Source organism: Crocuta crocuta, unplaced genomic scaffold (genome assembly GCF_008692635.1).
Source record: "Crocuta crocuta isolate KB4526 unplaced genomic scaffold, BGI_CrCroc_1.0 scaffold750, whole genome shotgun sequence".
In the NCBI taxonomy this organism is placed as follows: Eukaryota; Metazoa; Chordata; class Mammalia; order Carnivora; family Hyaenidae; genus Crocuta; species Crocuta crocuta.
This window is the reverse complement of record NW_027529191.1, coordinates 827,717-850,078: the sequence shown is the minus strand read 5'-3', so window position 1 is coordinate 850,078 and position 22,362 is coordinate 827,717. Positions and strand designations below refer to the sequence as shown.

Sequence of the window (22,362 nt, the reverse complement as noted above, 5' to 3'; positions counted from 1 at the left end):
CGGGGAGATTTAGGAAGTCCCCTTCCGCGGGAAGAACCAGCCGGCTGCTCTGGGCTCTGGGGCCCCCTGCACGAGGCAGTGTGCCCACCCTGCTCTCCCCACACCTCCGTGGCTGGGTGACAAGGACTTTGTTATGTCAGTTTCACAAGATAAGAAAGTCATTTAAATTAGAATTTAAATGATGCATTATTTAATTACATAATAGTTGATAGAAATGTAGTGTTGAAATTAACTTCCTTTCCTGCATACGTCTCCTGCTCATTTCTCATGTACCACCTTTGCTCAGCGCTGCTTGAGAAAAAGGGAAGACAAAACCCTTTCCTGACCGATGACAGTAAGGTAGGGGGCTCTCAGGATTTTCTATCACGTATTTTATGAGAACACAGTCTGGATGACAGCCACGTGGGAGGTGGCGGGCGCGGCGCAGAGCCCGCTGTCGAGTGACTCAGAGACGTGCCGCGAGGGCATCGCCTCATGGGGTCGTGGCCGTGTCTGAATGCGGCTCAGCCCCAGCGGCTTCCTGGCCTCTCGATCTAAGAAGCACGACGCGTCTCTGTAAACTAGTGACGTATTTTATTGGTATCACAACTAGAGGCTCGTTATAAAATCACACAGACTTTCAATGTCTGCAGGAAAGAGTCATTTCTTAAGAAAATAATTCAATGCTCAGCGCTCAGCAGAAGCACTTTCCTCGCAAAGCTCTGGCCATCCAGGAACGTGGCGTCCACTGAGGCCACCTTTGCTGCTAGGAAGGCGTGAACGCAGTGCAGGACGGCAGTCAGGTCGGGGAATTCGAGTTCCTGAAAGAAAGAATAAGAGAAGATAAAAGAAGAAGATGCTCAAGTCTTAGAAAAGCACGTTACAAAAACACGTAACAGATTCTATGTTTTTTGAGCTCCCAGAAAATCACTTAAGTACAAACACACATGGAATAAGGACAGACTGAGGTCAAAGTAAACGCCTTTGATCCCACGGGACACAGACAGGAAAACACTTCTTGTTTCTGCAGCGACCACATGACGGGTCAGGCTGACGGCTTCACTGTCTTGCATCTCACACAGGTGATGCTCCTTCTGGGTGATGCCCGGACCCCGTGTTCTGCGCGGCGCCCCCGACCCCGTCCTCTGGGCAGCCCCTGGACCCCATCTGTACCAGGACCCTGACCCAGCGATGGGACTTCATTCAGGCCCCACAGGGATGCCTGGCCCGGCTGGTGCTCAGGCGAGGTTGTGACGGGATGTCAGCACAGCAGGGCTCCTGGTGTTCAGAACTCAGTAGGACTGACCACCATGCGTTAGCCGTGGCGTGTGCGAGTGTGCCCGTGTCACAGACGTGCACATGTGTGCATGCCCATGCATGCGTGTGTCATGTGTGGTGTGACCGTGCACGCGATATCACACCTGTGCACGCGTGTGCATGCCCTGTGTGTCACACCTGTGCACGTGTGTGTGCCCTGCATGTCACACCTGTGCATGTGTGTGCCCTGCGTGTCACACCTGTGCACGTGTGTGCCCTGCATGTCACACCTGTGCACGTGTGTGCATGCCCTGTGTGCGTGTCACACCTGTGCACGTGTGCGCCCTGCGTGTCACACCTGTGCACGTGTGTGTGCCCTGCATGTCACACCTGTGCACGTGTGTGCATGCCCTGTGTCACATCTGTGCACACGTGTGTGCATGTCACACCTGTGCATGTCCTGCATGTGTCATATCTGTGCACATGTGTGTGCATGCCCTGTGTGCGTCACACCCGTGCGCATGTGTGCGCATGCGACCATCTGTGGAAGGAACCACAGCACCGGGTGAGCAGAGTGTACGGGGCACCCGGGCGGGAGGGGGTCCGTGGCTCGCCCGCAGGCTGTCACCAGCCTGAGAGGAGAAAGAGGAAATGATGCCCAAGGGGCAGGTTTCCTTCAGAGACAGAGGTGCCCGCATCAGGTAAGAAAATAAAGGTAAAAACACTCGAACTCCTGGAAGATCCAGATGCATCTGAGACAAAAAGGAGCCACGGACGGTCTTCCCTGTCCCTGCAAACCCACGCAAGCGCCCACGACCCTCCAGCGCGCGCGCACGTCAGCCCCGGAGTGAGCTGCCACGGGGTCATCAGCGTCCTGACGCCGCTGATGGTGACACGGGCGTCCTCTCTGGTGTCCCCCGTTCTATCCATGGGGAAAAGCTTTAAATGCAAATTCTGATGTTTTTCTCTTTTACTTTGGCATAATTACATTCCAGAATAACTGGAAACACCGAGTCCCTGGTACGGTGCCTCCTCCCGCGTGACAGCTTGCCCACGTCCTGTCTGCGTCCCCCGCGCTCTACGCCGCGGAGGCGACCCAGGAGCCGCGTCACCGTCAGGACGACGACAAGCCGGCTCGTCTGCTCCCGTCCTGCCCCTTCCCGCACCTCTGACGACAGGACCCGAGACTAACTTGGGGGCAGGGCCCCGGGCTCGAGGGAGCGCAGCACACCCAGGCCGGCACACCCTTCCTGCCGCCCGTCTCGGCTCCCGGGAGCCGCTTCCCTTTGGAACGCAAGACCTGACCCCTCGGGGGTGACCGAGCTTCCCTCAATGTGAAATCCACCTCGAGTCCCCTCGTGGGACCGTGTGTGCAGGCTCTTCCTTCCGGAAGCTGCTCCCTTCCTGGAACGGGAACGGGATGCAGGTGGGCGGCCGGAGTCCCGGGGGCGGCCCCTCTGCTGCCAGCACTCGGAGGGCATCTGCAGGAAGGAGAATTCAGCCCAGAGGGGCACCTGCTCACAGAGGGGCTGAGGAGGGACCCGGGGTGACGGTCCCTGACTCCAGGTACAGGGACCAGAAGGGCCCCTTTTCTCCATTTCGCTTTGGATTAAGGTCCTTCTTTGCAAGCGAATGGCAGCATGGCTCATTATTGCTTATTTTCACTTTTCCTGAGTAATGACCAGCAAAGAGTCTGTGAGGTAGAGGTGCGTCCTCCTGTGAAAATGTTCCTGCAGAGTCACCTCACCCCGCAGCCCCCTCGTCACGGGCGGAGCCCAGAAGCTGCCCAGACCCCTCGCCAGACCTTCCCGCCAGCCGACCTGCTGGTGGTGCCCACGCCCTGGCACTCAGTCATGGTGTCTCCTTCTGGGAGGAGAGGGAAACCACGTCTCTCGCTAGAAGGAACACAAGGTTCTTGCAAATCTCACACAAACTTAATGCAACTTATGTTTCCGAGTCATAATAACTGAGCTTCCTGATGGGACATTTTAAAAAAAGAGCTGGCGTGTGCACAGCAGTTCTGCTTCGAGGTCTCGGTTTAACATCTGCAGATTGGAAGCTGCTTTCCAAGTCCCCAGAAGACCTGTCCGGTAGTGCACGGAGCTGACACAGGAGCCGGGCGCCTGCAGTGCGAAGGCCCACGGAGGCCGAGATCGAGAGGTCCTGGCCCCACGGTGGAGCCACACAGAATCTCTGAAACTGTCTGCAGGACAAAGCACGTTCACACCAGTCAGTTCCACACAAAACCGCAGTGGGCAGTGTTGAAAACTGGGAACCAATTTAAAGCCTCCACTCTGTCTTTTCCAGATACCGAGTAAGCAGGCGCTCTGTGAGCCTGCAGGCAGAGACCGGATCCCTCCAGCTGTGTCCTAACTGCGTGCCTCCAGCAAGGCTGTCTGGTGACACTCGTCAGCCTGAGCAACCATGTGTCGAGGTCTGACCTCTTGCCAACCGCGCAGCGAAGGGCCGCCACGGAGGAGGACCCCCCACACGGGGTAGAAGAGGAAACATGACAGTATCGACAGAGCAACGCAGCCCCGCGCTGTGTGGCGGTGACAGGCGTTAAGGAGGCGTGGGTCACTGTGGGGCGTGGCTGCGCCCCTGAGTCAATGACGTTGTCCCTCTGAGCACGATGCCGCGTGCTCTGTGTCTCGGATCCGCTTGACTTTAAAGACAGGGCATCGAGGAGGCCCGTTTGGCTGATGAGTGGATAACGGGGCAGATGTCGCACCTGCTTCAATGGGGATGAAGGACATCGCCTTGGGAGCAAGCCGGCCGCAGAGGAGCACATCCTGCATGATTCCCATACTCGAGGCGCCTGAAGGCAAAGTCATGGACTTGGAGGAAGGGCTGATGCTTGGTGAGGGTGCAAGCCAGCCCACACTGTCCCCTCCCAGCCACACCTGGGAGCCGCGCTTCCCTGGGACAGACTGCACCTGGGCTGATGGGATCCTGAGTCACACCAGCCGCTGGAAGAAGGAAGGCCTTCCCAGTGGCCGCAGTGCCCGTGACACCCTCCCAGCCGCGCAGACGCTCACCCCTGCCCTTCATGCGTGGCTGTCCTCACCATCGGTCACCCACTCACACCCTGCAGCGCCGTCAGGTGGAAACTATGTGCACCTTACAGGTGAGATTGCTGAGGGCCCGAGAGCCAGGCCACACGCGCCTGAGAGGGACCCAGGTGCTCGGCCCCGCCGGCCCCCAGCACCTCACCCCTGCTTGTTTCCTCTGTGCCTATTTGTCTCGATGACCCAGATTTTTAGAAAATGTTAAATGTTTCACGGTGGCCAAAATGAAGACTTGGGATACGACTCATGGCTTTTATAATTATCAACTCTTGAGTGATTTAATACCTAGAACTTCTTCTTAATGAAGGAAAACTTTAGGGAGCCAGGAGCCACACCGGCTCCTCCAGAAGTGAATAATGAGGCCGCCCGCACTCGAGAAAACAGTCTTCTTCCTCAGTCCCTGCTCCGGGTCTGCGGCCGCGAACAATCAGCGTACGGATGTTGAACTCACCCGTGCGTCTTTAGTAACTCTCCTCCAGTGGAAATCGCATCGTCCCTGCATCTCCATCTCGGTGCGGAAATCACCGCGCAGCTGTGAGACCAACGTCCCTTCTGAAGCGCAGCAGCCACCCCCAGGTGCCCCAGTCCCTAACCGCCATCGAAGACCCTGTGCCAGAGGACAGTTGAGCGTCCGTAACCATGTCAGAGGACAGTCTCCACGCGGCCACGGTGGTCTGGACGCAGCTGCATTTCCACGGGAGTCTTGGGCTGTCCCTTCCCCATGAAGGCAGCACAGAGGCCACGGGGCTGGTGAGCACAGCCACACGGGAAGGGGGCTGGCGGAACACACGACGAATGTCCAGGGTAAGACATGCGCCTTGTAATCGTCCTCAGGCACACAGGTGGGACTGGGTACAAGACAGAGTCTGAGGAACAGCCCGGCCCCAGCGCTCGGCAGGTGCAGAACCGTGGACAGAGAATGACGGGGACACCCCGCACCCCGCCCTCGGGAGATCACCACCTGCGGGAAGGACGGGGTGAGGCAGGGGCCCTGCTCTCAGGAGAGGGAGCACGGGGTGATGGGCCTGCAGGATGGATGGGGACAGACACCTTGGAGTCCTTGGTGAGGGGTCGGCCGGCCAAGATCCCAAACTCCTGGGGGGCGCTGGGTAGGTCTGGCAGGAGAGAGCCTCTCGGAGGCCATGGTTCCCTGGGACAGCCGGGCCGGGCCGGGCCGGGGACAGTCCGGCCTGTCCACGGTGGGTCCCGCAGAGGCGTGTTCAAAGTGCCCTCCTGACACACGCCGCTCACCTTCCAATCCCGCTGGGAATCTTCCCGGGCCGACGGCTCCCTTCCTCCGCCCCATTCAGACCATTCTGTTGGGCACAAAGCCCTTTCCTCGAAGAAAGTTCCCTGTGATCCGTGCCGCGTCCTCTGACTCACCTCTCCTGACACGGCTGCCCCAGGCCGGAACGCCTTTATTTTCCGCTCATATTTTAAATCGCATTTTCCCCTTTGTCAAACAATAGAATTATAACTTCTTAAATTTTATTTATATGAAGGCTCAGCACTGTTACCTTGCCAGGATGTTAAAAAAGTCTGACTTCTCCCAACAGCGCTGAACCGCTCTGTCCCCCAGGGACACGCGCAGGAAGGCCGAGCGTCTGCTCCGGGAAGGGTGTTTGCACAAGTGTGGCCTCCAGTCCGCGGCAAGTCCACAGGGGTCACACATGCCAAGGGGGGTGCCAGGCCGTGAAGGGCCCCAGGGCCTCCTTTTCTCTGCTCTTATAAATGTTTTATTTGGAAATGTCCGTGTTCTGACAAGGACACGTACTCTCTTAGCCATAAGCAAGGTGAATTTCCTGCCGTGCTGGTAAAGACTTTCCCTCATTCTGAAATTATATTAAAAATTCAAATATAAATAAGTGTATTGGACGGGGCGCCTAGCGGCTCAGTCGGTTAAGCGTCCGACTTCGGCTCAGGTCATGATCTCACGTTCGTGGGTTCGAGCCCCACGTCGGGCTCTGTGCTGACAGCTCAGAGCCTGGAGCTGCTTTGGATTCTGTGTCTCCCTTTCTCTGCCCCTCCCCTGCTCACTCTCTCTCTTCTCAATCTCTGTCTCTCAAAAATAAAGAAAACGTTAAAAAAAAAGAAGTAAGTATACTGGAATACTAGGGAAATCGTGGTCTCAGTATTTCCGACTACCGATAACTAACGAAAATCCCACCTTGGAGACGCCCTTGCGGCCTGCGCACCCGCTTTCCCGCCTGAGCAAATACAACCCTGACAGTCACTTCCGTCTGTCCCTCCCCAGCATCAGTCATGCTTCTCGGAAGTCCTCAGCCCTCAGCTCCGCGCAGCAGGGGGACCTCGTGGGCACGTCAGGACGCCCTGCAGGTGAAACCCCACCTTTCTCAAGGTCACCAGATCCGGAAACAAGGCCATGGAGGAGACGGAACCATCGATGGGGAGAGAGTGGTCCAAGTGGGGAGGGTGTGCCCGCCAGCCTCCCCGTGTTCACACATCAACCGCCTGACTGGCGTTTCCGGAAGGTTCTGAAATGAAGTCTCTGCCAAAGCCCTGTGGTAACCAGCAGGCTCCCAGGGTCTCCATCCACAGAAGCGCCTCCTCATCCTGGAAACACCCCTGCATCAGCCCCGTGGAATTGCCAGCCTTCCCAAAGCCTGCGGGTCGTCTGAGGTGATGGAGACACAGCCCGATGCCACCCCCAGCCGGCAGCGCCCCCCCGAAATGCAGGCCAGTCCCCCAGACATCAGGAGCCCTTCTGCTCATTTGAGTGAGCCACGCTTCTGTTTTCTGTATAAGGGTCTAAAAACTTAATTACAAAAATAAATTTTAAAGCAGACACCATGGAAGCCACCCCACGGGAGCCACTGTGAAGTGTGGACTCGGGAGCCTAACTCTCAGCTGTTGGGCGGCAAGAAAACGGACGCGCTGGATTCATCAGAATTGAAGCCTTTCAGCATCAAAGGACATCTTCACGGGAGTAAAAGTGAGCACAGCCTGCAGACGGGAGAATCAGCCATGTGTCATGTTTCTGATGAGGGGCTGGCACCCAGCAGATATGGAGACAGGGTTCTTTCAGCTCAGCCTCAGAAAGACACGCAGCTCTCTTCAACGATGGGAAAGGACTTGAGTTGCCATTTCCTGGAGAAGGCGCGTGAGTGGCCAACAGGCACAGAAGAGATGCTGGGCGCCACCAGGCACCAGGGAAACTCCCATGAGAGCCAGAGATGCCGCCTCACACCTATGAGGGTAACTGACTTTACAAAATGGAAAATAACAGGTGGGCGAGGATGGGGGGGAATCAGGTCTCCTGCGCTGATGGGAAGCCAGGCCAGTGGCCCCGGGGATGTGCCCAGGACCGCTGAGCACACGCTTGTGCGCCAGGGCTCGCAGCAGCCGAAAGGTGGAACCAGCCATGTGTTTGTGGACAGGCGATGACCACAACCCGGTGGGTCCACACCACAGGATACTACTTGGCCTGAGAAAGAGTGAAGTGCTGACAGATGTCCCATACAGATGGACCCTGGACACACGCACTCAGGGAAGGAGGCCAGACACGGTCCACTTCTGTGTGGTGCCGGGACAAACGTCCACACAGACAGAGGGAGATTCAGGGTGGGGGTGAGGATGGGGACTCGTCTTTACTGGGAACAGGGCTTCTGTGGGGCATCATGGGAAGGGCTGGGGACAGGTGGAGGGGATGGCCGTGCACACTCTTCATTCTGTTGTATAGAAGCTGAGTGATGTGAGCTTCACTTTAAGTGGCCCCAGCCTCAGTTTCCCCATGTGTACAGCTGTGATGACATCCTCCCTCCCTCAGAGAAAGTCTCTCGTCTCCTCGAAGAGATCAAGGGGCGCCTGGCTGGCCCAGTCGGGGGAACATGTGACTTTGATCTTGTGGTTGTGAGTTTAAGCCCCACATTGGGCGTAGAGATTACTTTACAAAAGAGGACGTGTACATCAGCAAGGCTTCCAGAAAGAGCTAACTGCAGACAGCTAACTGTCTGAGCTGAACAGACAGCCAGAGGCTAGTGCAGGTGACGACCCACAGACGTCAGGCTTCCCAAGGCCAGGAGCCCACGTCCTGTGTTGCTGCAGCCATCACGGAACTGCAATCACGTAACATCTCTGAGCAAAGGGCTGTCACCCTGGCACAGCCGCAGGCAGGAAGAGGGAGGCTAACGGGGCAGAAGCACTCAGGAAACAGTGCTCTGTGACGCAGACCCGCTGCCATGGCTTGGGCGCATGAGCTGGGTGGCACCGCGTGTCATGCCGTCACCTCTGTCCCTCATCCCGAATGTCTGTCCCGACGGTAAGGGACATCTGTGTCCCAGCAAGAGGGCCGTGGATGCAGTGGACGCTGGACCCAGGTCTTCCCAACGGAGTCCAGGGAGGCTATGGGATGGGGAGCTGAGGTCACAGTCAGGCCGAGGCCCAGGACAAGAAGCCAGGTGGCTTCCTGGGGACCAGGCTGGGTCGTGTCAGTCTGAAACCTGGAACCAGGTGGGACCGTGGCTGGTGCACCCCGAGTGCCCCATGAAGGGGAGCGAGCGTTTTGCAGGATGCAGAGTGGGGCTCGGAGACTGTGGGCCAGCTGGCTGTGCTCCACGGGCAGGCTCCGTGGCCTTCCTCCCAGAAGTGGGAGCGCGGCAACGTCCCGGGGGAAGGACGGCAGGCGGCCTGGACGGACGTGCTCCTCCCTGAGCTGCCGTGGCCACAGGCTGGGGCACTGAGAGCCTTCCAGACGCAGGCATCCGACCCCTGTGTCTGGGCGTCCCCGTTACTCGACCCCAGACCTCCCGACCTCACGCAGCCTCCCCCGGCCGGGCTCCCCGGGGCGGGGCGCAGTGGCGCGTGGCGGCCATCTCTGCCCCGGCAGTGCCTCCACAGCGGGGCGCCTGAGGGATGCGGCGCCGCCGGCTCCGCGCACCGCTCAGATTCGGTTCCACTGCATTTCCTGTGAGTGTGAACACTGGCTCTGCACACGTGGACACCATGGGCTCAGAACCAAGACAAGGACGTCACCCAGGGCCCTGCAGGCAACAGGTCAAAAGCAGCTTCTTCCTTCTGGGANNNNAGCTGATGGGGTGGGGGGAGGGGCGGGGGGGAGAGAGGGGTGGAGGAGAGAGAGGAAGGAGTCAAGCTCTGCTGTCATCGAGCATCCCAGTCCCTGAGAACAGGCTATGGAAGACACGTATACAGACGTTCTGGAAGGGGCTGTGGGCATGTGTACCCCAGCTCGGCTCAGGCTCCTCCCGCTCACTCTGGCACGTGGAACCCCCCGTGGCCTGTCCACGTGTCTCCCTGTGGTGGCGCTGCCTCGCCCATGCCTCCCTCCCTCCGTTGTCCGCTCTCCGCTCCACCGGGTCGGCTGTATGGACGACAAATGCCACGGCACCACTGCTCTTGGCCACAGAAGCTCAGCAGCCACGCTGGTTTCAGAAACACAACCTCCGTTACTCGCCCTCAGACGATTCAAGTACACCTGCGTCCACACCCAGGCTCCTCGTCCTTCTTTCTGGGGCATGTTTGGCCGACGCCCTGAGGCCTGGGAGCAGGTGTCCCTGGGTCCCGGACAGTCACCACAGGCCTCCTTCCTTGTGCCAGCCCGTCCTCCCGCCACACACATCAGGATGTCTCAAAACGCTTCCCCCACAGTCACGTGCCATGTCTCACACTGTGTGGTTCAGATTTCCTGGCTTCCTCCCGTCACTAACACAGACAACCAAAAGGTCACTGAACATTAAAACATGAAAACAGATGCCTTTTGATCTATCAAGAGCTGGGTCGCCTGTCAAAAGGACACTGTGACGTCACATATGCTGTTGGACGTTTCTGAAGCACGTGCCTGGGTCAGCAGGTCCTCTGGCGGAAGCCGCCAGAACACCTGCCGCATGAAGCCCTCCAGACCCACTGCAGACCGGCTTCCCGAGGCGTCGCCCGCACCCCCACAGATGCGCGGGGTTCAGAGGTTTGCAGGATTTAAGCGGGACAAGGCGGTCACTCCTCCCTGCCATCACTCGACCAGGAGTGCTAACGTGACCCCTGGGCAACATGTTAACGGAGACAAAATGCCAAACGCAAAAGTGAAATTATCTCGTCTCCCCCTCTCTCAGGGTCCCTTCTCTGCTGGTGGCTGGAGGCCCCCTGGCTCCATCTGCCCTCCATCACAGCCGCCTCCTGTGTCCGTCCATCCTCAATCAGCTGCTCCGTCACACACCTCGTGACCTAAGCACCTTGACAGTGTTTACATTCAGGCTGTGATTTTATTGCTTCCCTGGAGATAAGAATGTCAACAGATTCTGACAATTTCAGCTGTACTTGAAAAGGAGACACAGAATATTATTTCATCAAACTCAATAAGAGACATTAGAAACTGACTTTTGGATTTAGGCGTGTCCCAGTGGTGCGTCCTCTAACTAATGTCATCAGAAAACAAGGCAAAGTGCTGGATCTGTTCCAAACCACAGGTGCACACGGGTCCCCCGGTTTTGTTTTCTTTTCTTTTCCTGTAGCGCATGGGACGGACACTTTGGTTTGTCTTTAGTTCCATTAAAACTGGGTGTTGACAACATGGATGTACATAAAAAACACGGAAAAATCCATCCTTTGTGGGCAGTAAAATGACAGCATGGTGCGATGGGTCTGGAAGGTGTGCCCAAGCGCCTCTTAATTGACCGCAGTCTGGACTCAGTGTCATGGACAAGTCACCGTCTGAATCACGCATGATGCCTTCTGTAAAGCTCTTCCTTCCAATTTGGTCACATGTTTGTTTGTTTGCTTATTGTTATTTGAGAGACAGAGAGCACGAGCAGGGGAGAGGGGCAGAGGGAGAGAGAGAATCTTCAGCAGGTTCCATGCTCAATGCACAGCTTGACTCTGGGCTCGATCCCACATGATCTGCTGGGATCATGACCCCGGCAGAAATCAGGAGTCAGGTGCCCCTCATGTATTTTTAAATACTGATTCCCTGCTGACATTGATAAGGAACTTGTGATTTTTAGGAGAATGAGTTACATGTTTTTGGGATCACAACCTCAAGACCACGGGCTGCACCGCCGACCGTCGGGGTTTTGAGGCGGGGGGCACACGGGACTGATGTGTTCCACACGTGGGTGGAACGGAAACTCAGCCTCTGACCTTGGAGTTCCACGTGGCACGTGGCTGGGCGGCAGCGCAGACCAGGTTCCCTACCTTCACCTCTATTTGTTTGGTGTCCAGATGCTGGAACAATAGCTTCACGCGAGCGTTGCCATCATCTGAAGACCCCTTCAGCTGAGAAAACCTAAATCTCCAGAGCACATTCTGAAAAGGAATAAAATTAATAATTGACTTAATTCATATAATTCACATAAATCATAGAAATAGTCATTTATTTAATTCATATCTAGGCATACATTAAATACTGTTTAAATAAGTGCAGATATTTGCTTAATTTTCTTATCAGCCCTGAGCATGTGATAACTTATCAGAATCTGCCTTCCCATCCTTCAGCCTGTGCACACGGACCGCCTCTGCCTGCACCCCGGCTGCCGGCATCCTATGACCACTGCTGCTTTCTCTGCCTGTAAGACTTAAAAATCCTCCCGGAGGCCACTTCCTGCCTCAGAGCATGAAACATGAGCACAGATGCTGAAAACTTCAATCCCATGGATGCATCCCCACCTGGGGCCACGTGCAAATCACTCCGTTCGTTTCTCCTGAACCAACAAGAAAAAGGCAGATGGTCACCTCTTAATACTGTTTGCTCAGGTAGTTCAGACATGAAAGGTGCTTTGTAAGTTCTTGTTTAATAGAAGAAAAGTCTGCAGCAAATAAAGACCTAGCGGCTGATTGTCTTTCATTATAGACACTTCCTGAGAATACACCTCTTCTCCCGGGAGAGCCCAGCACCGAGGGGCAGGCTTATTCTGAAATAATGAAACATTTTCTCTAAGTGTCATAAAAGACAAAGGGGCAGGGATGGTGGGGGAGGGTTTCAAAGGCACTCCTTCCCCCCTGACTCCTAGCCCTGCGACCCACACTGATCTCCGGCTCATGTGATTCTTTTGTGTTCAACTGAGTCTCTGTGTTTCCGGGCAATGTGTCCAAACAGGCTCCTCAGGGTGCTGGGGAGTTTGGGACCACATGGGGTGTCGGGGGACAGCACCCCGGATCTTGTTTCATGATGGGGAAGCCTGGTCTACACCCAATGCAGGTGAGGCTGGGTGCCCAGACTCTAGGCCGGAGGGCCTTCGCTTATTGGAATTACTAGGTTCTGCCCAGAAAGAGGGGTTCAGAAATCACACCGCACTCACTGCTTCCTTGGGAGTAGCCTACAGAACAGCCCCTGGCCCATTGAAGCAAACTGGTGGGAAACACCACAGCACAGTTAACCCGGAAAGTCTACTGACCAAGTTGAGCAGGACGCTGGGAAAGCTCTTCCGGATCCCAGGGTCCTGTGCTAGCCTGGCGTTCCAGCCCCTAGGGTTCAGGCAGAAGGCCCACATCTTGTTCTGCCTTTGAAATGATCCCTCGCTAGCTTTCACGCAGGAGCATGCAATCCTACACATGCGTCCGTTTTGCCAGACTCCTCACAACATAGGTAAGGTCCAAACTGCCCTATGAAGAACAGTAAAACCATATTTGGTTCAAATTGATTCTGAAGAAGAGCTCGATAGTGGTCTACCCTCATCGGGACAAAATTCTGGGAATAACCTAAGCTGTTAAATTTTACATAGAATCATACACAGCTACTGAAACACTAGAGATGAAAAAGTGCAAAGTAGTCTGTGTGGAAGCCGTCCAGATTGGCTACAGAATTCAAAACGACCCTCACACTGAGGTCCTTTGGGAATATTCTCAGCACACTGTTTTTACACGGAACCGGTCCTAAACACGTGCTGGGTTAAGAAAAACGCTGCCTTCGGAGAATACACCCTGCAGATTCTCTCAGGCAGCCAAGCTGTGGGGCAGGGATGAGGGCACTTTCCTCAGGTGATCAGGAGGCGGGTGTATGGGGAGCCCAGGGATGCGGGGACCGGGCGCTGGGGGTCAGGGGCTGTGGCGGGAGGCCGTCCTCACGTCTGGTGCCAGCGCCGGGAAGGGTCTGGATGCGAAAGGGTCTGTCCACCGGCCATACAAGGCTGGAGGGAACCCTGAGTTTCAGGTCTCAATCTTGGGAGACAGCGCACGTTCCCCTGTGGTAATTAAAGAACATTCTACAATCGAATCGTGGCATCAGAAACACGCTGGTGTTCCTGGCTCACCTCCACGATCCCAGGTTGGTGGTGACCACCTTTGACTGTGCCGGCCCTGCAGGACGAATCTGCTTCAGTAACTGCTGACGACAGAGAGCAGTGGCCCACTGGCCATAGATGCCGTGTCAGAGACCGTCACAGAAGGCGGTGCCCATGACACCGTGCTGCACGGCTGAGTGGCGCTGTTCTCCCTGTCAGACCAGACCCTCCCCGACATTTCCTCTCCTGCAAGAAAGCACTTCCTTCTCAGGGTTCTCAAAGCTAAGCTCTGTTCTTCCCCATCAGTCTAGCCCAGCCTCACGGGATCATCGGCTCCCAGCCCAACGGGGGTCAGGCCTGGGGAACTTTCGTGAGGACTCCCATGCGTCACCCTCAACAGAGACGCATTATCTTTCTGCTTTATTCAGGGAACGTCCAGTTACTAAGAAGAGAATCTGGAATTCAAGCTCATGTTTACAGACCAGGCTAGCTTTCCAATATGCCCCAGGCAGTAAGTACATCCGGGCAAAGTCCTCTTTGGTCCTAGGCCTCAAAGGACCCTGGACGTTGGGCTGAGGGCTGTGTGGGGTCCAGATGCAGGGAGGATGCATGGAGGAGGGCTTGTGTCTGCTTTCTCGCTTCCCAGCTGCTGAGTGCCCACACTTCGTTTTCTGCTTCTCACTGACGTCCCTCCGGCTTCTCTTCAGTGCACCAGACATGGGCCGGCAGTTCCCACCAAACCAGAGACCCAGCGCGAACACGGCCCCACACGGCCCCGCAGCTCTCTGAGGGAGCCAGGCGTGTGCAGGGACCAGTGTCATTCGCACAGGAATGTACTTCTGAGCCAGCACGATGGCGGGTGGGGGGTGGGGGGGTGGAATTCTGGTTTATTCTGGCTTAAATGGCTTGAAAATACTTTGTCTAGAAATTTAAAGATATTAGACAACAGGGTGCCCATTTATGTTGTAAGAGCAGAAAAAAACTATGCCGGCCACGTGTGTTTGTTTCCCATATGATTTCTGGTCTCCCCGTGTTACCGTGGTGGAAGGGGGCAGTGGACGTGAGCAGGTGAAGCGTGGACACAATTGTTCATCTTTCCTCAGGTAGCCTGTATGCAGGGAGTCAAGATGTTTGACAGCACATCTACTTCTGAGGCTTGTGTCCATGTGGGCACCTGGCACGCGGGCTGCGGCCACTACCAAGACCTAGTCTTTAGTCTTTCGAGCATTTTGTGAGCAATATTGCTGCCACGTTGTGGGTGTAGCTCTGACCCAGGAGTAACACCAGATGGTCGGATCTAAGGAACATTATGTTACCCAAGTGGTAATCTTGTGAATACAGGCAGGGTCAGTCCCGATCCAAGTGCTTCTAAGGACAAAACATCTTTGTTTTATCCATAACTTACATAAAAGGGCAGGTGGAAAAACATCATTTTCATAATTATTCATAATTATTTCATATCAATGTAGAAAGAGGAAGAAGAGCTACAAATATTTTATAGATTTACAACCCACCTGTACCCTCTTCACAGTTAAGCTATGAAAGCTTTTCTTTCGAAAATTAATTCAAACATTGTGAANGGGGCTCGAACCCACGAACCGCGAGATCTTGACCTAAGCGAAAGTCGGACGCTTAACCGACTAAGCCACCCAGGCGCCCCCGCAAAACTTCTTAAAATCAAGAAGTGACCACCAGGAAAATGGGAAGCCAAGAGTTCACCTTCAGAGGGAAGTAGGTCGGGAGAAGGTCCTGCTGTCGGATCCGAGGTTCAGATGCCTGAAAAGATGACTTAACTAGAACTTTATAAAATCTTGGCTTGAAGACACAGACAGGAAGGAGGGAAGGTTTTCCCAGAAAGGCAGGGCCGCCTGCCCAGGGCAGCTCTTGTAGGGGTGAAGATGGGGCTCTCCAGGCCCTGCCCCCTCCCGCCTGCACAGGGAGCTGGTGTCTGGGCTCCAGAGGGCAGGGCGGCTGAGGGACATCCCACTGTGTTCAGCAAGGGGCGAAGGGTCAGGGATAAACACGCGGTAATTATGAGAGTGCACTTTAGTTACTTGGCTCGTTGCTGGGACATTTAATACACCACAGCCCAGCTCTGCAGCGTGTAAGGAGCGCATTCTAGTGATCTAAGCTTTTATCTGGTTATTTTAGGGCCAGCCAAGGAGACGCTGGATGCGCAGGTAGGATGTGCCTCCCAAGGGGCTGAGCGCCCCCTGGAGGATGGCCTGACTGCCTGCCAGGCCAGTGGAAAGTGCATCGGACATGAGTGCCCCCCAGGGGATGGCCTGACTTCCTGCTCACCCGGAAAGCGCAGGGGAAAAGGAGGGTGTGGTGGAAAGGGAGTAACGCCCCTGAGAGTCGTGACTTGACTCAGAGCAGCAGAGGAAGAAATGAAGTTCACAGGATAAATAAAGGCAAGAGCGTGTTGCTGGGGTAAGCACATGGGCACCCCAGCCGCCAGCCTCACCGCTGTCTCCTCACCAGAGAAGCCACACATCGGCCCATCACAGGGCACTGTAGGGCACGGGTGTGAGAGGTTACATCTCCCCATTTGCTCTGAGTTGGATCTTCCCCTGGCGCCTCCGGGGAACAGGGTTCCTTCTGTTCATTTCACAGTGAGGGGCTCCATGTCCCGTGAAGGGAGGGCACCCCTTACGGGGCCTCACAGTCACAGCATCTCCTGCCCTTGTGAAGGTGAAGCGGACACACAGCTCCCAGAGCAGGGACACCCAGGGGTGAGGGTCCTGCCAGGGCCCTGGAGGAAGACATGGGGACGGCTGTCAATTCAAGGCACCTGGCGCCGTGCAAAGCTTCACCCTGACAACCAGGCCTGCTGGGAGTGAATACACCGCCCCAGACAGGCAGCTGCAGGCAGACGGCCTGGGCGGAATGGGGCTTCTTGGGCAGATGGACGAAATGATGTACGGCGAGCTCACGGACTCCTTCCAGGGAGACCTTGTCCCCTCAGATGACACTCATGTGCAGCCAGATGGGGGTACGTGGGGCCTCTTGCAGGGCAGCCGGAGGACTCAAAACTGCTCTTCAGGTGAGATCTGCAAAGTCTCAGCTTAGATTTCCTGGAGCCCAGGATTTTGTGGAGCCCGAAGCTAGAAATGCAAGTTCATGGTGGAGCTGAGGGCTCCCTGCTGCAGGCCCATGGCTAACTCGCTCACCCCAAGGACGCGTGCACATAGGTTACGCAGACCTGGCTGAAGGCCAAGCCGCAGCAGCAGCTTCACGAAGTCTGTCCACGGAGATCTGTGCACGGTCAGGGAGCCCATGCCATCGCTGTGGCCTTGCTGTTGGGCTTGGCACAGCGAATCCTTCTTGGTATTTGTTGTTCGTGTAAATGGGGCCTGCTGCCATTCTAAGCACTAGGTAGGCCTCTGCTGTCAGAGCCCCCAGCCATCCTCCGTTCTCCAGGCAGGGAGCTGACAGCGAGGTTCTGGCGGAGACCTCTGTACAGGAGGCAGCCTCCCACTTGGATCCCAGCCCCCGGCTCTGCGCCCCTGACTGATGTCAGCCATCCGGGGCGCTGTAAGGCGTTTACGGCATCTCTGATGTCTGCCCGCTAGAAGCCAGCAGGAAGTCCCCTCCAAGTAGTGACAATAAGAGACATTTCCAGAAGTCCCCAGAGACAAGCCCACCACTGTGGGAGCCGCTGTCTAGATGAATGGGGAGGATACGGGCCAGACCGGTGAAGAGCAAGGGGTTCCTGAGTGGGCTGTGGGGATTCATTCGCAGACAAGAGCACCCAAAGGATTCAGAACGCAGGTCTGGAAACACACTCCCATGAGAATGTTCTGGAGATGAAGCATCCCCGGCTCAGGGCCGACCCGCTGCAGGCCACAGGCCAGGCGCAGACAATGCTGGTCCAGCCGATGCTCTCCCAGCCCTGTGCTCTGAACGAGCAGCATGGACTTAAAGTACTGTAAGTGCCGTGTGATGAAATACTGGCTGTAGTGACGACTCAGATGTGCTGGTGGAAACAGCTGCTCAGAACGCGGGTTTATGTCCAGGACGAGGGAGACCAGCCACAGCTGTTGCCCTGGGGAGCCTGCACCGGGTGAGCCCACCAGGAATGGGGTGACGCTCACACCAGAACGGCCCCGTCTTACCCCAGGCAGCGGTAATGTTCCTAGTGCGGGGGTCCTTCCCTGGGGCAGGACCCAGGAGACCCGGCCCATGATGGCCTGGGTGCTGCTTGTGGGCCCTGCGCAGCTGGCTAGCATCCCGCCGGATGCTCCACAACCCTGGACCGCTGCCCTGTGGACGGTGGCCCCGGCCCCTGGCGGCGCCTGCCAACACCTTACCTTCGTCTTGCTGTCGGAGCAGGTGAATCCCAATGCGAGATCCACTGTGAAACACAGCACGTCTCCGCGCCAGCTGCACATGTATGTTCTGGACTAGAAAAGAGCATCGATTCAGAGAAAACAGTCTTAACGTGGAGTTTAGCATCAATCAGGTAACTGCAATACTCCACCCCCGCCCTGCCACGATCAGAAATGACTCTTGTAAAAGCGCTAACGACTTGCACACAGGCAGTGCTTTCCTGCTCCGTCTGTGGGCAAATGTTTCTACGCGTGTGGCTCCCGCGTCCCCCGGCGCTGGCGGGAGGGACAAACCATGTGAACACTTGTTCTCTGGGCCTGGAGCACACGGACACTCAGGGCCAGCTTCCTCTGGCGTGCACGTGTGCACACACGCACATATGTGCACACACACACATGCTGCTCGGGGCACACATCTCCACGCATCCAACAGCACAGACCTGTGCTTTACACGTCTGCACGGAGCTCTTGGTGGGAGCAAGTGCGGGACAGGACGCTGACCTCTTGGGAGGCACTGGGGTCAACCCCCTGTGATCCCCCAGGTCATGGGGAAGTGAAACCCTGGCTCCCGCAGGGGGAGGCGGTGATGGGGCCTCTCAGCCTTGCCCCCTCCTCCTCGGGCCCCGCCTCAGCACAAAGGTCAACCCCCTTCCGCCCCCGGGCCCTGGGCCACGTGCCGGCCCCTCAGTGGGCTCATTCCCACCGTCTGAGCACCAGCTCACAGGTCCCCCTCTGTCCCGTGATCTCATGTCCAGCTCGGCGGCACTGAGACCTTTGTTACTGTCATCTCCGTGTCATCCTGTCCCTTAACCACACCCTCGTGTGGCTTCAGGCCTGTCTGCTGAGGCTTCTCTGAGTCTTCACTGGTTCCCAGGGCCAAGCTCCACCACCTTTCACAGCATCCTGCCTCGGCCGCAGGGGCAGATCTGTCATCTCTATGGTGGCATCTGCCCTCTTTCCACTCAGTTCCAGATCTTCCTGCTCGCTGGTAGGAGGACTGACTTCTACCTGCAGCCGGGACACCTCCGCATCAGGAGGCCCCTGACGGTGTAACTCGCCAGGACATTCTCCACTCACCCTCCGCGGGTGGGGCTGCCCTAGGGCCTGGCCCTGCAGGTGCCGGACGGGGGTGCCAGGTCCTGTGTGGTCCCTGCTCCTGCCCCATCCCTGGCGGCGGGGTGGCCCCTGACACCACCTCCAGGCAGGCGGAGGCCTTTCCTGAGGGTGGGGCGGGGCCATGGGGACGTCTGTGTGTTTGGCTGGACTGGATCACTGACCACGTAGTTTCTATTCCGCCAGCGGCCTGTCCTGGTCCTGGGCTGCGGGGAGTCGGCCCTGGTGGGTTTGGGGTCTGCACCTGCTGGTGTTTCTGGGTGGCCCGCTCTTTGGTGCCAAGTTTGGGGCACATGCAGGCAGGCCTTCAAGGCCGTGTGGTCCTCGTCCCCGGAGCCCCCTCACCGGCCGCCTGCTTCTGCCCACCTTCCAAGGTGTCTGCGCAGTACTCACCAGGAGGACAGGGAGGTGTGTCCACTCCACCCCCCGATTCATTCATCTTCTAAAAGATTATTGCTGACTTACCGGCCAGGACACGATTCACTAATCTAATAACCTTAACATTTAGAGACTAAGTGGGTCACGACTGGGACCCCTGTCTATGTGTGCCCAGGCTCTGATGGCTTCTGTGCTGCTTATGTCTATTTGGGGCAGACAAATGCCAGAGCTGGGCAGAGCGTGGGCCGTGGGACCCCCTTCTGTCACCACTGTGGCCAGAGGCCGGCCCACGTGGGGTGGGGGCACAGTGGGCATCGCAGGCCCCACGGGGAAAGCTGCTGCTCGCTCTCGTCCAGGCCACACCTGCCACGGCATCCGTCCCTCCCGCCTCCTGGGTCAGGCGTGCAAGGCCCTGTGTGTTCCCGCCGAGCCTGCCCGGGGCCGCACATGGAGGGGACGAGCCCACACTGGCCGGGCGGACGGTGTGCTGTGCTGCTTAGAAGACGATCTCTAGACAGTGACAGAGGCCACGGGTCTGAGCTGCCCTGGACTTCTGACCCTCAGCCGTTCACGAGCGTGTCTGAAATCGCAGGGTCCGTGGGGAGGACACGATGGGGACCTCGGGCTCCCTTCCCTGTGAACACCACCGCCAGACACTCAGCGTGCCACAGCTGCCAAGAAATCAAGACACTAAAAACCAAAACAACTTCTCCTGGGACAGCAACTGAATGAGGCCACGCAACAAACACGGCTCCAGACAGAACAGTCCGGTTCATTTTCAAAGACGTTAAGAAATTCACACTCTGGTGCCACTGAATAGATGCAGGTGTGAATATTCACCTTGTAAGTGTCTCAGAGGACGTGCAGCCAGGGTCTGAGGACAGAGCTGCCGGCAGGGCTGAGGCGGGGCTCTGGGACTCGGCACGGTGATAAGTGACGAGTGACAAGCTGATGCCTGACGATGGATGCGAGCTCACCAGGGGTCCCACTGCGGGCGGCTCTCACCGCATGCACCGTGCACTTACCGTCATCATCCTGCTTTCCGTCAGCCCAGGAGAGGACAGGGCCCTCAGTGGGCAAGGGGACGGGCTCGCAGGATGAGCCTGGTGGGCAGGTGAGCGGGACACAGCTTGGGAGCCGCAGAGCCACAGGTGCTAGAACACAGTATGGCCCCACACGTACCCGCCACAAGCAGGCGCCACCTTCATGTCACAGCGATCAGCCACTTACTGACACCAAACTCTGGGACGTCTGCTCTCTCACTATCCCCACTGCACAGAATGGAGACGCTGAGGCACATGCCCTTTGGAGGCCGTCCCAGGGTCCTGCGGCCAGCAGGCAGAGGGGCGGGGCCCAGGCTCGCAGTCCTGGAACAAGGCAGTAAGCATGGTGGGCGGCTGGTAACCAAGCTATAACCAAGAAGAAACCTGTCCTGGTCAGGGTGACCACGAGAGCCACGGCTGGGAGACGACATGTCATCCGTGCGGCCTGGGTGGCTGGGGCACGGCAGTCGTGGCCCCGGGGTGGGGACAGCAGGCTGTGCTGTGGGGGTGTCTGACCTGGATAGGAGCACACGTGACCTTGCCCAAGGGAGAATCCTGGGAATTCGCTGATTTCATCTTTGCTCTTCGGTGGGAGCACGAGGCCTCAGCGAATTTGTGCCGAGTCCCCAGGTGCTGGCTGGTCCGGGGATGGATCTGGACGCTGGGCTTCCCCACGTTCAATGGGAATTCGCCTTCTTCCCTGTACAGGATGCAGACTCCGCTTTCTTTCTGCTGTTGCTGCGACATCATTATTGTCCGAAAACAAGCATTCTGCTCCAAAGGGAAGTGTGTTCCATTAAAACATACGTTTTCATAATCTCTTACAAAAAGGTTAGAGAATATTTTAAGGTGTTTTACCAAAGTTTGTACAATTCAGGAAAAGGAGTAAAAACCAATTTTAAAAATAACATTTTCAAACAGCGCAGAGGTGAAGCGACACCAGGCCCAGCCAGTCCTTGTCCACAGACTCCCGGGGCCACCCACGCCGCCTCCCCACTGGGCACCCCACAGCACGTGGGTCGCTGTTCTCCCGCTGAGAAGCTGGAGGCCACCTGGATGCTGCCTCTCTCCCACCACGCGTGTCCCCGCGTCCTTGCTTCCTCTCCGCAGACCCTCGTCACCGTGTGTGGGCGCAGAACGGCCGCCCTCTCGGGACACAGAGTCTGCAGCTGGCCTAGCCGGCAACACTGCCCTGTGGCCTCCAGCACGTGGCCTGGGATGGTCTCCCCGCGGTGCCCAGACCACATCCAGGGAAGCCAGCAGAGGTTTACGGGAGGGGTCCACGGGAGGGGGTGCAGCAGGTGGGGTGCTTGCTCCATCTCTGCAGCCACCGCACACATGTAAGGACCAGCTCACCCCTGTACCTGTCCTCTGCGTGCACACACAAGTACACGGGGACATGCACACACATGTGCACACGGACCACACGTGGGGCAACTCTCCACACACAAGGGTAACACTGGCTACAATGTTTTCAACATATAACCAATATTTTAGCAAAATAATCTTCCTCAAACTCCTGGCTTCCTGAAACTACTAATTTTCTCTACAAGCTAGAGGCAGCCCTGTAGAGCGGACAGTGGCGGCCTGTCCTTGATGCCACACCTGACCACGGACCTGACCTCAAACCTGCCCACAAAGCCACACCCGAACCATGTACACAACCGTGCACCTGACCGTGCACACAGCTCTGTGCTCACCTGCACCTTGTAGGCCACGCGGGCACGGGCTGGCTGCGGCACAACATAAACTCAGGTACCGACGGGGACAGTGACAGGGACAGACGCTGTGGTGAGCAGGGCCGTGGCCCCGGCACCTGTGAACAAGTCTCCTTCGGCGGCTAAAGGGACGGAGGAGGACCCTGCGACGGAAGACGGCTGTCACCCCAGCTGCGGGAGGGCTGGGGGAGGGCGAGGCCGAGGGGGACCCGAGAGAGAGGCGGCTTCGAGCCCCGCCCCGTGCGGCGCCGCTGGGCCTGCGGACGGGCTGGACCCACAGCCGGGTTTCG

The 22,362-nt window shown here is 57.1% G+C and overlaps 1 protein-coding gene across 1 annotated transcript in view; it reads right to left on the bottom strand.

Annotated features, from left to right (window-relative positions):
- Window positions 1–574: 574 nt before the first annotated feature.
- The window catches only part of SNTG2 (syntrophin gamma 2), a 114,005-nt gene continuing 92,217 nt past the window's right edge, over window positions 575–22,362 (bottom strand). The window contains 3 exon segments of the mRNA XM_077758297.1: window positions 575–800; window positions 11,466–11,576; window positions 17,803–17,895. Of these exon segments, the coding sequence (XP_077614423.1) occupies window positions 660–800; window positions 11,466–11,576; window positions 17,803–17,895 (345 nt within the window). The 3' untranslated portion in view covers window positions 575–659.